Source organism: Rhizophagus irregularis, chromosome 10 (genome assembly GCF_026210795.1).
Source record: "Rhizophagus irregularis chromosome 10, complete sequence".
NCBI lineage: Eukaryota > Fungi > Glomeromycota > Glomeromycetes > Glomerales > Glomeraceae > Rhizophagus > Rhizophagus irregularis.
In genome coordinates this window covers 2,497,164-2,515,660 of record NC_089438.1, presented here as the reverse complement: position 1 = coordinate 2,515,660, position 18,497 = coordinate 2,497,164, and the positions used below count along the sequence as shown (strand labels likewise).

At 26.4% G+C, this 18,497-nt stretch overlaps 2 protein-coding genes across 2 annotated transcripts; one reads left to right on the top strand and one right to left on the bottom strand.

The window, feature by feature from the left end:
• Nucleotides 1-1,846: 1,846 nt before the first annotated feature.
• On the bottom strand, nucleotides 1,847-2,140 carry OCT59_002072 (uncharacterized protein; the record flags this gene model as incomplete). The annotated part of the gene is made up of 1 exon (XM_066144242.1): nucleotides 1,847-2,140. One exon carries the CDS (start codon nucleotides 2,138-2,140, stop codon nucleotides 1,847-1,849), a length of 294 nt encoding a protein of 97 aa, XP_065995423.1.
• A 7,471-nt stretch (nucleotides 2,141-9,611) lies between these two features.
• On the top strand, nucleotides 9,612-11,228 carry OCT59_002071 (uncharacterized protein; the record flags this gene model as incomplete). The annotated part of the gene is made up of 8 exons (XM_066144241.1): nucleotides 9,612-9,692; nucleotides 9,767-9,996; nucleotides 10,077-10,129; nucleotides 10,208-10,274; nucleotides 10,341-10,419; nucleotides 10,504-10,681; nucleotides 10,774-10,860; nucleotides 10,935-11,228. The coding sequence occupies 8 exons, from the start codon at nucleotides 9,612-9,614 to the stop codon at nucleotides 11,024-11,026; spliced, it is 867 nt and encodes a 288-aa protein (XP_065995422.1). The 3' UTR covers nucleotides 11,027-11,228.
• Between the last annotated feature and the right edge of the window lie 7,269 nt (nucleotides 11,229-18,497).

The following is an 18,497-nucleotide window of genomic DNA, read 5'->3' as shown; positions in this document are numbered from 1 at the left end:
GATTTTATTCGGCTATACCAATCATTTCCTTTTTTGGCGATAGCCGTTCCACAAAATTCCATTTTTGGAGGTCGTCTAAAGCGGGGGCAAATCACGTGATTCAGTGTAATTTTAATTAGATTAATTTTTTATAAAGAAAGATTAATAGAAACTTTAAAATCATAATATAAGCGTATTTTTATCTGCTTTGCAAGTTTACTTAAGGAAAAAAAGTGGATTATGAATATTGTTTTTGACTTTACATATGAATGAACGAAACTTTGCCGATTATATTCAAAAATGGATAACGAAATTGAAAAAGTCAAATAAATCAAAAACAGCATTCAAAACCCTACTCTGCGTTCTAAGTAAATTTGCAGAGCAGGCAAAAATGCATTTAAGATGTGTGTTTAGAATGGTTGAATATATGGTAAAAAGTTTTATTTTATGAAAACAATTTTTTTCGAAGTTACGTGATTTGCCCTGCTTTAGACGACCTCCATTTTTGTAATTTTCAAAAATTTTTCGTCTCGGATTTTGTGTAACATAATTTCCAAAAAAGGAAATTCCATAAATTTGGCTGGAATTATGTTTAATTCGGCTTAACTCGACTCGACTCGATTTTATTAAATTATTAACTCGACTCGAATCAATTAGATTTGATTGTAATTTTCAACTCGACTCGACTCAACTCGATTTGACCAACTCGCGAGTCAACTCGACTCGTTTCGGAGCACTAGTTTGTTTTAATTCTAATAAAATAAAAAAAAATGTGACAATTCAAAGGAAATAATCTAGCAACCAATAATTCAATTAATTTGTCACTTTCATGGTGACTAAATTTCTCAAGTAATAAGAAAATTTAATGTCTTTCATATTTTGTATATTGCCTTTGAGTATTGTGTTGTTTCAACTGAAAAAGTAAAATATTTAATATATATTGTATGCTAGAATAACAGGGTTTATGGATTCTTGATTTTTGTCAATTTTAATTCTAAAACAACCTTAAATTTGTTATTGTCAAGTTTTCCAAAAATTGGCATTTATTATAATAATGCAATATGTTAATTACTTAAAAGATGAGAGACTATCTTAACAAAATTTCTAGTAATATAGGTATATGGAAAATTTGTCAAAATGACTCTTGCACTCAAGAATTCTGCCTTGAATGCATATGATTAGCAGAACATTATACAATGCAGACAGTTTATAATAGAAACTAAAAAAAATTGATTCCAATAATCTGATCTTATTTAAAAATTTAAACTCTATGAAACAAAGAATCAATTTATTTTATTTATTTTATTTTATTTCTAAAAGAGTAGTAGATCTAAGACTATTACTAATAAAAGTAGATAGCATTTTCACGTAAAATAACTAATATATGTATATAGAACCCAGAACTTCATCACCTGTAGGACCTTACTCTTCGGTCAAATAGGACTATTATGTTCCTATAAAAAATAATTGTTCATTAAACGTTCAAAAATAATAATTACAGTCAGCTCACCTTATAACGAAATTGCCGTTCCAGCCGATCTGACCTTCGTTATGGAAAAATTCGGTAACACCACAGTGAATTATTCGGTATATATAATGAAAATTCGTAATATTGTATAACGAATATTTATTGCATTATTTTAAAATTCGTTAAATATTTTTCTATATTTTTTAAAAGTTTTATTTAGTTAATTATGTATTATTTATTAATTATTATTGTTGTATTTGTAATTATTATACAATTATTATATTATTACGAAAATTAATGGATTAAGTAATATTAATAAAATTATTGAGATTAGTTTGTCTTGCAGAAATAAAACGTTGTTTTAAAGCTTCTTTTTTTAGCTTTTTAACAAAATTTAATTCATTTTTTTTTCATATCAAAATTATCCTCTTGTTGCTCCAAATACAAAATCATCTTATCATAATGCTTGATAGCCTCATTATGAGTAATGGGTGGTAAAGGATCAAAATCTTCTACTTCCTCTTGATTATTGGGATTATTAAGGAGAATAGCTTTCAAAATTTCTTCATTGGATATCATTTCTGCTGTAAGTCTGAAATTATCATATTGAATAAATTCATCAGCAGTAAAAGGATTTTCAAGATAAAGTTGATCAATTAAATCTTGAACTTCTTCTAGTTCTCTCATATGCATTAGATGAACTTGTGTTTCAGCATGAAATTCTAAATCAATTTCAACTTCATCATCTTTAGGTAAAATACCCGTTTTTAACCAGCAATTTTCAATTGTAGATTGCATAACAGCATTCCATGCACGTGCAATATATTTGATGCACTTTTTGATATTAATTTCAATAGGTTCAATGCCATATTCATTATAATTATCAAAAGTTTTAACTCTATTATGTAATAACAACTTTCGGTATTATGCCTAAAATAAAAAAAAATAATAAAGTAATAATCAATAAAAATTTAAGTATCACTAATGCAAAATAGAGATTAAATTTGCTCACCTTAAAACTATTGATAATTCCTTGATCACATGGTTGGAGGTGTGCAGTAGTGTTTGGAGAAAGGAATTCAATTGTAATATTTGTAAGACTTGTATTTTCATATAAAGAATGAGTTGGTGCATTATCAACAAGAAGAATAATATTTCAGTTTTGTGCTCTCATTTGAGTATCAAGCTTTTGAGGTATTCATTCCAGATTGATACTTGCATCCAGCTCTTTGAGTTTCAGTAATAATTTACTGGAAGAGTCTTCTTATTAATATTTTTAAGAACTCGGGGATTTTCATATTTATGTATGAATAATGGGCGCATTTTTTCAGTTCCAGTTGCATTACAAGTAAATAAAACAGTTATATGATCTTTTGATTGTTTTGTTCCAGCAACAGGACCATTAGATATAGTGCGATTGGGTCACATTTTCCAAAAAAGACCTGTTTCATCACAATTAAAAATATCCTTAGAGTCATAATTTTTAAGAATTTGGTGCAAGTTTTCACGCATTATATCAAGATCTTGGAGTGGTGCACTTGCTGCTTCTTCATGCATATTATATTGTTTAAGGTTATGCCGTTTTTTAAAATTGTCAACCCACCCTTCTGATCCTTTAAATTTTTCTTCATTGCACAAAAAAGCAAACTCCAAGGCTTTAGTTGAAAGAATATCATCACTAATAATAAGGCCAGCCAGGAGTGCATTTTCTACCCAAAGAGTTAAAGCCTCTTCAATATTAATAAATGAAAGCTTTCTTTCACGTCGCAGACTAGCTTGATATGAACTAAGATCCACTGCAAGCCAACGGTCTTTTTCCTTTAAAATATCACTAATCATCCCTTCACTAACCTCATACTCTTTGGCTAGTTCTTTTTGTTTTAAGGAAGGTATGGATATTTTTTTAAACAAACTTCTTTTTTTTGTGCAGCAGTAAGAGACTTACATTTGTTAGTAATTGAAGGTTCATTAGAAAGTTGTTTTTTGGATAGGTTAGTAGGTTTAATTTTTGGCATTTTTTAAAAAAATATAAAAAATAAAAACGCGAAACATGAATTTTAATCATTATCTATTATTATTTTTATATGAAATTACAGAATATGCAGTATTGCTATATTTGAAACATGATTCAGTGTAAAATAAATGCTAAATTGTCCTTTATAGAAAATTTGCAAAAAAATAGCCCTCCATAAAAAAAATTGCAAAAATCTTTGTAATATTTAAAAAAATTCGGTATAAAAAAAATTCGTTACAAAGCGACTCATTTTATATATGAAGTTTACACATTCTACTTTGTTATATGTAAGGTTGCTTGTCTAAACCTCTTCAAAATCCTACGATTAGTTTCATCAAAATTTTACTATAGATTTATTATAGTTTCGGCAGAGTTTCGGCAGTTTCGGCATTTATAATAAGTTTCGGCAGTTTCGCCTTTCTCCAAAGTTTTGCCAGTTTTTTAATATAACTTTAATATAGTTTCAGCAGAATTTCGCTTTTCGGCGAAACGCCATCTTGCCTAAACCCCTAGGTTTCGGCAAGCAACTTTAGTTATATGTTATACAGCATTTAATTAGTAAAATTTGGTATAACAAGATTTTTTTAATATGTAAAATTCTGGACCACAGTGAAGATCCATTATACTAAAAAATTCGTTACATTAAAATTCGTTATAAAGCGAGCTGACTGTATTTGTTGTTCATTAATCAACTGAAAATCATTCGTTATTTATATATAATTTACACATGATATATACATGATATGTAAAAAAAAACGAGTTCAAATTGAATGTTATATGAACATATTTTGCTTAAATTTTGTTTATAAACTGAAAGAAATTTGTTTATTTGTAAATTTAGTTAATGTACATAATAATACATACTTAAATTTGTTTGTAAAATATATATAAAATATATATTAAATAGCAAGTTATTTTAATAATTAAGTATCGCTAATCGATATTAATTCCTTCAAGATTCTATTTCTTTTTGTGAGTTGCTTAACGAATAGTTAATGGTTTCTTAACTTTAATGAGTCTTTCAGCTTCTACTACCGCTATAGACTAGAGGTCTGCAAACGGGACTTGGAACCCGGAAACCCTAACTCGGCCCGGATCCGGATCTGGGTTTGGGCTGGCAAACTTTCTTCAAAATTCACCTGTGCTGGGTCCGGGCCAGCACATGAATTTTCGTTGAACCCGGATTTTCATAATTCTGGCCAAAATCGCCTTAATTCTGGCCGAAATTAAACTGGCCAAAATTAAGTTGGCCGATTTTTTTGTTTTTACAACAAAATGATATAATAAAAGTCCGGGTCTGGTCCAGACCAGGTTTTTAATATTTTAAGTCTGGGCCGGGCTGGGCCGGGCACTTTATGTTAATTTCCAAGTGCAGGCCAGGCCGGATTGTAAAATAGTGGTCAATGCAGACCTCTATTGTAGACTTTCTTTTACAGATTATCTGTGAGAAATTAATTGACTATTAATTTTGTCAGATTTTTTGGATTTCACTGTTGCAGATTTTCTTTTACGAGTTGAGTTGCATCACCAAAAGAACCAGATGTCTACAAAAAAAAAGACAAAATTTTTTAATAAAAAAACAAATTAAAAATATTATTACTGATAAGTTTTGAATAGAAACTTACTACATCAGCATATCCAAGTCCCAAAGCCGAAGAAACTGATATCTACAAAAAAAAGAAAAATTAAATTAAAAAAAAAATTTTTAAAAAAAATTTTGAACCATTGAGCCCATGCGTTCAAAGATTCTGAAGAAACAGCAGCTTACAAAAAGAAGAATAAAAATGGAATGTTATACGTTTCATTGAAAGTATTATTTACAAAAGTCAAAAACTTCCTTACTGAATTTCCTCCTTATAGTCTAAGCTGGCATTCTACAAAAAAATACAAAACGAAATGTTAGTTGTTCCTATATTTAAATAAAAAAATCTTCTTCCTTTTTCCTCTTTCCCTATTTTTTACCTTCAAGTTTAGTTTGTGTCTAAGCCAGTATCCTATAAAAAAAAAGCAATGAAAAATAAACATTAGTTTATTTTTTAAATTTAAAATGAAAATTCCTCTCTATTTCTTACCTTAAAGTTCAGTTTCATGTTCAGCTAATGCCTTACAAAAAAAAAAAATAATAAAAAGAAATGTTAAAACATTTCTTAAATTAAAAAAAAGATAAAAAAATAAAGTTCTGACACTTTCTTACCTTAAAGTCTGCTTCGTTCAAGCTGGCATCTTACAAAAAAAAAAAATTAATGAAAAAAAATGTTAAAACGTTTCTTAAATTAAAAAAAAAAGATAAAAAAAAGTTTCACCTCCTTCTCACCTTAATGTCCAGTTCGTTCTGGCTGGTAGTTTCTACAAAAAAAAAAATGAAATGTTAGTAAAACATTTCTACAAAGTTAATTTTAAAAAAAGCTCTTACCTTCCAAAGCTAAAATGGAAGCCAAAGGAGCTTATCTATGTACTTACAGACCAAAGCTAAAACAAATAAAATGCCATTCGTGAAAATTTTGTTTTTAAGAAAAATAAAATTATATATTTATTTACCTTTATCCAAGAGGAATCAAAGTCAAAAAGATCCTAAGAAAATTTAAAAAAAGGTTTAAATATTAACTTTTTTAATTATCTTTCACTATTTCAAATATTCGGCAAAGTCAAATATTAGTCTAATTTGACTACTAACTTATTAATATTATGTCAATAAAATTTAATCTATATATGGATTAATACTGTAATTGTTTATATAAATTGAATTAACTTTATTAATTCATATTGCAATTGCATCAGTACATTAATAAGAATATTCTTTGATTATCCCTATATTAGGAAATATTAACAATTGAGAAGATGATTGAATGATGTAACTTTTTTAGAAGAAATTTTTAATGCCGATTTTTGTTTTTATTTTTATAATCCAAGCGCACACATAGGTAAAATGAACTAAATAAACTTAAAATATATAAGCAAGAAGTTCCAAACTATTACACTACAAAACTGCCTATAAAGACAGCATCGCTCTGATAGGAATTGGAATCAAAAATCAAATCTTTTCAAGATTTTTCTTATAGACGACCAACCTGACTTTGAATCAGTTTCTAATTTCAGTAAAAATAATCAGCACTTGGCCGGCATCAAAAATTACTTTGGAGTCAGGTTAACTTATATGTAAAAAATTGCTGAGAATCGATTCTCGAGAATCGATTTTACTATGTTTTGTCAATTTTCGATTAATCAATTCTAATCCCTACGCTCTGATGTTAGGAAAAAGGAATGAAACCATTCCAAGATACAAGAAATAATTATTGATTATAAAAATTATAGATGAGAACTATAGAGAAATGTTATGAAAGCGATTTATATCGCAATACAAACTATTTAAATCTATGTCTAGAAAAAGGAGATAATCCTGGTGAGATTCCCACGTTCCAGAATGGAGAAAAATTATTTTTAGCCGATTTATTTATTATATTTGTTTTTTTTTTGTATGAACTTTTTATTTCATTTGTATTTACATTAATATTGTGAAAATTTGGAGTAAAGATGAGAAAATTAGTTGTATTAGTCATATAAGCTGATCACCAGCAGATAAGTGAATGAATCATCATTTTTTCGCAATGATGAACCTTAAAAGGAACCAACTTTTAAGGTTAAGTAATTCATTATCTTAATTGTGCATGGCTATTCAGTTCATGAAAATATTTTATAAAATTTAATATACAGATACGAGACCTCCAGACCCCATCTTAAATTTACTATTATTATACTACCTTTTTTCAGACGGCTTGTCTCCAATAGTAACCCATATAGTAAATAATTGATAAAGATGAAGAATGGTCATATACTGTAATTTCAAATAGTTGCATTATCAATTATTGTACAAATTGTAAAAATATGTCAGTTATTGTATAATTTTGTAGACAGAATGGTTTTTATTTTGCACGAAGTTTGAACAATATTTGTTATTGTACATATAAATAATCAATTATCATACAATTTTTATAACCAATAATATACAATCGCAAAAATTTGTTTATTTTACAGACAAATAATGACTCTTTTGTACATTTTCTGAATATATTCAATATGATTTGTGTACAAACTGTTTTTATATGGCGCTAATTATTCAAATGGACAAAGAATCAATTTATTAAATAAAAAAAATTCTAATTTGTAAATTATGTAAGCAATCACATAATACATATAAAAGCCAATCAAAAGCTAGAATTTAATTATTGACCAAACTACCCTAGCGGCCTAGCGTTCCCAAATCCCAAGAAAAAAAGCACTTGTCACGTGACCGTGTAAAAATCATCACATCCGTCACACCGTGTTTTCATTGTTTATATTTATCTGAGAGCGAGTTGGTAAAAACTTATTCGTCACATATTATTTGTCACCGCACAGTTCACGTGACAGGAATAATGCCGGCCACCAAGTGCTTTTTTTCTTGGGAACGCTAGGGTAGTTGATATTCCACTTGAACAAGCAGAAAGATTGGCTCATTAAAAATTGATTATCACGTGAAATCAGAAATTTTTATTGGTAATCAGTGTTTATTATCATGTGAAATCTGACCAATAAACGGATTTTCAAAAATGCAAGTGTTACGTCTAATATATTTATTTGGTATATTTCAGGAGTCATACATATTCAAATAAAGTGAGATTTGTGCAGTTATACAAATTTCTTTTTTTGATAGTAATGTGGGCTTGTATAATCAAAAAAAATATTGGTGTACAGTTAATAATTGATTTGTAGTTTCGTGCATATAGGATGTGTATAATGTATGTATAATATATATAAAATATAAACAGTAATATATATATATGTATATATGTAAATTTTTTTGAGTACAGGAAAATCTTATGAATTTTATTAATCTATTAAAAAAAAAGGCAAATGAGAAAAAAAAAATATTCTTTATTCTACTTTCAATTTATTAATAAACTTTATCGTACAGTGCTCAGTTTTGCATGTACATTTCGTTTATTTCATTTAAACGCTCCGGACAATTCCTTTTAAGGACATGAAATCTCTCACATTTTCAAAACATATTACAAATTTATCTAAGCGTTGTATGCTTGAAACAGTGTAATATGTTTAATAATATTAAGGCAATTTCATAGATTTTCATCATTATTTCCAGTTTTAGAATAAAGAGAATGTCAAAAAGAATTCTTTGTTTAAATGTATTAAATTATTGTTTAGAAATGATTGTAAACTTTTGACTGCGGTTATATTTTTCGATTACTCAAATATTTAAAATATATTATGGATAAAACGGATTGTTATTAAAAATACAGAAAAATGACAAAGGTTACAGGTATATCCGAGTCAGTAAATGCGCTTCAATTTTTTTGATAACGATAATTTTTTTTAACAAAGTACTTCAACGAATAAAAAAAGGTCAAATAAACGTATAATTCATAAATTGTTATGTTTTAGTGGCACAGGAGAAAATTTTATAAAGTTCCTAGAGAATTCAACGAAAACTTTTTTTTAAAAAATTAACAAAAAAATATCTAGACTCTATCTTAAAGACGTTCTTTTCCTTGAAATTTGCAGGATGATCCAAAAGTTCTATTTTCGTGTGATAGAACTTATGGGAAACTTTAGCGTAATGTTTTATCAAAAATATATATTCTACTTACATAATTAATTATTTTTCATAAAACAAAAAGAAATTAAATTTTTTATTTACAATAAAAAGCTTTTTGAGTTTGTGATACATGATCATCACGATTCTTTGTAAATATAAAACTCTTGTAAATACTAAATACAAAGTGCGTTTAATCATGAGTAACAGCCTAAAACGGGATATTTTTCTTTGTATTTAAAAGATATATATACCCGCTCACAAAAATTGTTGGCATGATAAAAAAGGTACTTCATAGATATCTTTTAATAATTTTTATCTCTTCGTTATCTTCTTAATAATTTTAACTCCCAGCAATAGTGCTTACTAGCTTGACTTCCAATAGCTACCCACCCACATAAAGCACCTTATTACCTTATTTTTTTTTCTTAAAAATGAATTCACTAGTTATTCTTTATAAAATATTTCGTAAATTTTATAGAGAATTAAAGCGCATAGAAAAAATTTTCTTGTATACATATATTATAGATATGGTCACATATAGTTTTCTGTTCATTGCCACTATGGTCTTAAGTGGAGATGCCGAAATTAATTACATACTTTTTCCAATATTACTTTTTCCTACAATATCAGGGTTAATTATGGTAATATAATGTTTTATACTGAAGATTGTTTAATATATTTAATACTAGTAATTAATTTATTTTATTATTTATAGTTCTATGGTAAAACTGTTTACCATGGATTAGCATTCCTTGGTGTACATTCGTTTCCTGTTTTTGGAGGAATATCTTATTTTTTCACTCAATATTTTCATTGCAGAGACAAAACTACCGTATGTAACGCAAATAATCCAATATATTATGCAGGTGTGGGTCTTTTAGTTGCACTTGTAGTTATATTTCAATTGCTACATACATTATATGTGTACTTAATATGGAAGAAAAGGTAAATGATAATGTCTTTTAATTGCGTAACAAAAAAAAATAATAATTAAATTTACTTTTTATTTCATTTTTTTTATTTAGAATATGGCCTTTAGTATATGAATTCAAACATTCTAGACATGACGAGATTAAGGGTAAATAATTCATTTATTCAAATCCTTCAACATATAGTATATATGTTTAATTTCTAAATTCTTCTCTTTCTTGCTTAGGGATGCATGCAACCTATGAAGTACAATTTCCATTGTTCCATGCCCAAACTATGATGATAGGGTTATGGTTAGTTGCCTATTTGACAGGAGTAATTGGTATAGACCTGGTTTTACTAACAAAAAGACGAATTAGGGCTCGAAATTTATTTATAAATTATCTAGTGCCATTTAACATAATTTTTCTTTATTATTCGTTTTTTATGCTCAAAGGTGTAAGTACATTGTTTTTTTGTTCTTTAATATATTGTTATTATACTAAAACAAATTTGCTTTTATGCATATACCAACATATTTAGGTGAGGGACGAAAAACGTTATTTGATGTACATTGTATACGTCGGAAATGTTATTCAAGCCATATTCTTATATCTTGATCTGGAAAGTTACTGTAAAAAATACGCTTTTATTAAAAAATTAGATTCCCCGTTACAATGCCTTCAGTATAATATGGTTATTAATATGTTTTCTTTATACGGTAATACTACTAATTTCACATATTTTATATTGTTTTTAAATTAGTAAATTATACTAATAATCTTTTTTAAAAATATATACATATATTATTAGCGTGTTTATGTTGGATTGTTTTGGCATTATCAACATGGAACACCATTAGGTGTCATAAAAATTTCAATAAAAATATGTCAACATATAGTATGTAAATTTTGTTCTTTATTCTCTTTATTCATTTTTTACTCAATACTAATAACTAGTTAACTCTTTAATAGTAACATACGAACCAGCTCCTCCCGAATTTAAAACCGGGAGAAAATTTGTAAAAAGAGAATCAAGTGAGCCAAAGTATTCACACATCGTCTAAATAAACAAATAATTGAAGATTAATATTATAAATTTTAAAAATAGATTTTAAAGCTAAATTTTTTTAGAAAAATGTACAATTATTTAACAAACTAAATAACGTAAAAGTTTAATATAGATAAGTTTTCTCTCTAACAAATGAAATAACTAAAGCAGCAAGTTAAACCTATATTATGAAATAAAATAATTCCGTCAGTATAAAACGAAAAAAATGTGATAATAAATCGTGATGATATGATAGCGTGATATATTTCTTTGTACTTTAAGCGATATTAAACAATAGCCAGCAATAGCGCAATATACACTAATTAAAATTCATGGCTCATTACGAACGGAACTCGATAAAATAATTCGTGATAACCTATTGAAACTATCTTCTCAAGCCAAAATAAATTATTGATATAAATTTAACGATATTTCAAATACCTAAATCTAAATTTATTCGTGATTAACCGATCGATATAGATGCTCGATTACAACGACATCACGATATCATGTAAAAAAAATAAAATGACTTCTCTTGTAATAATATCCTTAATATGTTTAAATATGTTAACCATTTTTTTTTTTTTTAAAAAAAAAACCTGTTTGATATGTTTGAAGAATTTTTCTTTCAGATTATTCTTAATGTAACGTATGTTAATTTATAAATCATAAATAATTGTTATTTTAGGCAGGTGTAAATCAAAACCATCGTCTTTTAACAATTTAACAAAGAAATGTAACAAAAAATGTACCATATTTCACACTGTTTTAAGAAAAAAGCGTGCTACATTGTCTATTAGGACAAAGAAGAGCTTTGTCTTAAAAAAACTTCAACTTAAAATACCGAACTTGCTAAATATCCCTGAAAAAAAAATCTGGAAAAACTCCAATAAATGATCATTTTTATAGGGTATTATACTAACTCTGATATAGTTAGTGATATTTTAATTCATCACTAAATTTTTTATGCGCAGATCAATAGATCGATCATTAGTATTACATCACGTGATATCCCGATACATAATTTTATATCAATATTTTGACATGCACAATATTTTGCAATAAATTGTAAAATAATATTCCTATTTTTGCGCAAAAAATTAACAATTTAAATACTTTACAATAATGTGCAATATTGAATCCTCCAAAATTTAGTGATGTTATTTATTTTTAGTTTTGAGCAAAGTAGATATAAATAGGTTTCGATAGTCAATGTAAAAAGAAATACAACAAGTATTTGGATATCTTAGTGAACGTGGAGATACAGCAGATAAATTTTGGTAATACATTTAGAAAAAAGAAATAATTTCCGAGCTGGCATATGATAAATTTTTGGGTAAATTTCTTCAAATTTTATATCTTTTCTTCCCACATTCTATATAATTGTCCTCCAAGCGTAATAGTTTGCGTAATGTTATATATTAAAATATGAAAAATATTATTTTATATTTTTAGTCATATACACATTCTCAAATGATAGACTTTTATATCCGTATAAACCAGAAACATGACTAGCTATTTTGAGTATTTTATTATTTTTTTAATCTACCCCATCAAATGACTCAAATGACTGGTCACGTGACGTTTAGCAACAAATGACGGTTTACAGTTTAAATATTGAATTACTTTCCGATTCTAGTATATGCAATTCGCACTACTGTAGCTTAGTTCACTTTTAGAAATAAAAAAAAATATGTAATAGATCGTATATAGTTGTTACTTCAGTTGTTATATTTACTTTATTTATTATATATTATATGAATATTTTACTAGTTTTATTAGTCGTATATTATATAATTATTATATTTATTTTATTGATTATTATTGTTATGTCAAAATATATAGTTAATTTTATATAAATACAATGCTGCAGACAAAATGAGAGGTGGAAAACGCTCTAGGTTATTTAGTTTAAGAATTAATTTAAGTATTAATAGATCCTTTATTACATTTGATTGATATGTCAGGGTAGTTGCTGTACTTTATTCATGTTTGATTAGATTATTTGTATTAATTTCTTATTTTTCTTATTTTAATAACCTGTTACCTTTTCATTTGATTACATTTGTAAACACTAAAAGAACTGGCGTAACAATAGTTATATTCTGATAAATAATTTTGGATAATCAATCTATTTATTTCCAGAAAAAAAAATTCATTTAAAATATTTAAATAAGCTATGACACATTATCTCATTTATATTTATAAATGAAATAAAAGAGAGTTAGATGAAAAACTTTCATTAATTAATCGAAGTACATTTGCTTTTTTTAATTTATAAAGAATTTTACCTTATGAATTCAACCAGTTTTTTTGACTTTCTATGTAATTTTTACATTTTATTCAATAAATTGTTCTGTTTACCATCATGTGACATCAACACAAATAGATAGTAACAACGCCGTAGTTATGTATGATCATGTATTCAGTTATTGTACAATAATTACTAGAACTTATTAGTGCTCTAATTCAAAACAGATCACGTGACTCAGACAATAGATTTTTTATCAAAGAACCTTATTCAAGTCTGCTCACATTCGATGGACTTCTAATTTTTTACATTCGAGTATATACAATAGATTTATTTCTTATAATTTAATTTTTTTCTTCTCTGTCTTTTCATATTTGTTTTTATTTAGTTCGCAATTTTATTTTTCTGCTGGTGTGTGCTATTTTGTTTATGTTAACTATTCCCTATAAAAAATTTTCCAGAAAATGATCACGTGTCGTAAAAGTTGTCTTCTACTAGGCGACTTGGTTTACAGTTTTCTATTTTGTACTACTTTCGATTCTATCTGCATAAAGTCTCTTGTAGTCTGTACTGAAACTTTCTTTACTCTGTGAAATAAAGATAAAAATAAAAAAAAAATCATGAAAATCTACTATGAAATTGCTTAATTTGTCAACTTAATACTCAAATCGGATATTAAGCGAATATTATCCCATTTTTCCCATTTACTGTTTCAAACATACAATACCTGTATCTTTCATATTTTGAAAGTTAAAGGATTTCATTTCTTTAAAAGGGATCAGAGGAAATTAAAAAAGCTTAATTACAATTTTATCATTATTAAGCGCAATACGTTTCAAATTAGCGTTTAAAAATAATATTAATAAAATTAATTTGTTTAAACCGATAAAAACAGTAATTTATTAAAGAAAATAATTAATATCATACGTTCAAAGTTTGGGTTCAATCTGATACGAAGGGAAGGTCTAGTTCGAGAATTAGCTACGTAATAAAAATACGTTAAATAGGAAAGAACAAGCGGCCGGGCTCATTTCCTAAAGTTTCGCCCGCAGCTAGCCATAAATTTTTTTCATCCATAAAACTTTTATTTTTTTTGCAGCTCAATAAAAGGGTTCTTTACGTACTGATAGTTTTTAATTATTAACTTTGTGTTTATCTTAATAATAATATAGGATTCCCTATAATAAATTTATTCCGTGTTTTTTATTGTTATTTCCATAAATGTATTATATTCACGGAATTTATAGCCTCAAAATGTATAGATTTTTAGTTATTTTTCCGTAAATATAGAAATTACGGATAAATCTTTTACAGGAATTATATCTTCTAACAAAAATATTAATTTTTCGTTACTTATAAAGATGATCAACTGGTCCTAATAAATATTGTATTTTGCCTCATCAAAAAGATTTTTTTTTCTTATTAAGTGATCGGCATAGAAAATTTTCTGTTTGGAACCATTAGAAAATTAGACAGATTTATTATGGTTTAGACAATTTTAAAGAAAACCTCAAACTCTGAAAATTATTAGAATTTGGTATATTAATAATGAATGTATTTTATTTTTGTAGAATACAGATAGGTATGGCACGTAATTTAAAACAACATGTTTTAAAACAGATTTTTCGTTTTATTATTTATATATTTAAGATTTAAGGCATTAAGTTTATAATATCGAAATGTTTTAAAACACCGAAGTCGTTTTAAAAACATGTCCCTAAATACAGAATATAAGACAAAATATGTAATAGTGATTCGAATATTAAGTAATTTGATAATATAATAACACAAGTAAACTAACGAAATATATATATATAAGACACAATGTATTATTACAAATAAATAGATTTAAAAGTTGTCAACTATAGGCAAATGATTATTTAATAATACATAAATGTTTAATTTCCAATCAAATCTGACGATAAAATTCGTAAATGTAAAGACTTTTATTTTTATTACATAAGTGGACAACCACCAGCTTGATTATTACCATCACCCGGTTTTTCAGTGGCGATAGATGGAATGGATAGTTTAATGACAACTTCAGTCTGATTCATTTTGTTAGGAAATTTAAAGAATTTAATTGGTTTAGAAATTTTTTTGCTAATTTATACTTTTTTCATACTTTTGGATTGAAAAATGTTTAATATTGTGTGCATTTACGCATGTCTCTGTGTTTGAAAAAACAATTGGTAATTGATCTACAATACGTCAAATTTTGTTACACTTTTTAGCTGAAACATCACAACATACAAATGAATTTTCATACAGACAATATTTTCACCATGTTTCTAAAAATTCAGTATGAGTATTGTCCTAAAATATTATATTGTTGTATTATCTTTATCTATATATATTTAAAATCATTGTAGTCATGTGGTGTCACATTAAGATTAACCCATACAGATGATCCCGGAAAAATTACAGCTGAATATAAGGGATGCCATATACAATCAATATACCTGTGTCCAAAGCGACCCAAAGCCCCCCAAAAAAATAATTCAATTAAATTTTGCGCATCTAGATCCATCTAAAGAGCAAATATTTGCCTGAAATCATCCAAAAATTTTAAGCTTCTTACTCTAGCAGTTCCTGTCTAATCTTTAAATACTTTTTTAAAAAAGAGATGAAATGATGATTTAAAAGAATGATAAAATATAATTGTTTCGATCTAGAATGTACAAAATATAATTGTAAATAATATGTAAAATAAATGTTAAATCATTGCCTACATTGGTTTTTAGCACTTGGATCGGACTTGCAGACGGATTTTTACTGTCTTGACCATGACCACGTCCACGACCACATCTACATCCATGACCTTGTCCATCACTATCTTTTATTTCTAGGACCTCCTGATTAAATTAAAAATAAATAAATAAATAAAAAATTGTAATAATATTATAATATATGTAAAAATACTTACTCGTAACTTCTGTTTTATTTTGCACAGTATTTTTTTGAGATTTTTGCAATCTTGTCATTTAAAATAATTGATTTATAAATTTAAATAATAAATATTTGAAAAAAATTCTTAAAATGAAAACCACAAAATTTGAAATAATTTTTTTTTATCAATAGATAAAAAATAAAGTTTATTATTTATGAGAAAAAGTATAAAAAGTCTATTTGAACTATAAAGAAAGGTCAAAAAGTTTATTTAAACGAATAATTTAGACATAAATATTATTTAAAAATAGAACAATAGAACTTTAGACTTTTCCTTATAAGCTTAAATATATTAAAAAATCTATAGTCTATATATCAATAAATAAGCTTTAACGTGCATATCAACAATTAAACTCTTATACATATAAATCAAAACGAAAAAATATTGTCTAAAAAAGAATTTTTTCATTAGATTAATAAAAAATCTTCACTTATTTCACACTGATTGATTAATAAAAATCTTCACCCCATTTTGTTAAATTTTTTGTGGTTACTCTTGGTAGTCCTAGATAGGGTTTAACTTGATACTAGTTTCTTGGTTTTATTTTCCCCATAAAAAGTCAATCCGTTTTTTATTTCATCTTTTTTCCGGATAAAATTTTTTATGGGGTTTAATAAATAAAAGTGTCTTTTAAGTTATTATAAATTAAATATTTTATTAATTAAATATTTTATTCCTGAACAATTTTGCTCTCTTTTTTAATTATCTTAATTCTGGTCGGAATTATAAGAAATTATCTTAATCCTGGCCAGAAATGTGTTAGTCTACAAACGTTAATGTCACGTAATTTTAACTTGGGGCGTTCTTATCTTACGGGGGGTGTACATACACCTGGCGGCCCGAGTTTAGGAGTTATGCACGTGCACGTGCGTTAACTCCGGCCAGTTCCGTACGTTAATATCGTACGCCCCCAGTGTACGTTAAGGAACCCCGTTAACGTGACCAGTGACTCACGTGCAGTATAAATAGTAATTGGTATTTATGTTACTTAATTTGTGATCAACCATATACCAAATTTGATTCTGTACTTATACAGTCATACTGAATTTTAAATAACACAGAAATATTGTGAAAAATAATATTAAATATATGAAAATTCTTTTGTATATTGTTATGTTTCAGCTCCTAAAAAGTAGCATATTGTAATGCACACTATTAAAAATTTTCAACTCAAAAGTTTGAAAAAGTATAAAAAATTAAAATTCAATCAAAAAAAAAAAAAAAAAAAAAAAATACTTTGATAGTTTTTTTCGCATAATTCAAACTCTTTTAGAAAATCAATTAAATTCTTTAAATTTCCTAACAAAATGAATCAGACTGAAGTTATCATTAAACTATCCATTCCATCTATCACAACTGCTGAAGTCACTGAAAAACCGGTTGACTCTGGTATTAAAGCTGGTGGTAGTTGTACACTTATGTAATAAAATAAAAGTCTTTACATAGGTTTGATTGGAATTATGTATTATTAAATAATCATTTGCCTATAGTTTACAACTTTTAAATCTATTTATTGGTAATAATACATTATGCCTTATGTAAATATTTCGTTAGTTTACTTATGTTATTATAATTATCAAATTACTTAATAATTCGAGTCACTATTATTCATATTTTGTCTTACGATGATATTCTGTATTTAGGGACCTGTTTTAAAACGATTTCGGTGTTCTAAAACATGTTTTAAAAATGTTCGATATTATAAACTTAATGCTTTAAAACACAGAACACTCTTAAATTTAGGTTAAAAAATCAATTTATATATAATAATAAACCGGAAAAAACTGTTTTAAAACATGTTGTTTTAAATTACGTGCCATACCTATTTGTATTCTACCATTTGTGTATTTTAAAATTACAAAAATAAAATTACATCTTTAAATTAGTATTAATGTTATTAATTGTTCTAAATTCTAATAATTTTGGTTAGTATGAGGTTGCCTTAAAGTTGTCTAAACCATAATAAACCTGACTAATTTTCTAATAGTGTACACGGGTTCCAAACAGAAAATTTTCTATCCTAATAAGAAAAAAAATCTTTTTGGTGCTTTAGCAGGCAAAATACACAATATTCAGTTGATCATCTTTATAAATCACGAAAAATTAATATTTTTGTTAGAAGACATAATTCCTGTAAAAGATTTATCCGTAATTTTTATATTTACGGAAAAATATCTAAAAATCTACATGTCGAGGCTATAAATTCCGTGAATGTAATACATTTATGGTCCCATTTTTCCCATTTACTGTTTCAAACATACAATACCTGTATCTTTCATATTTTGG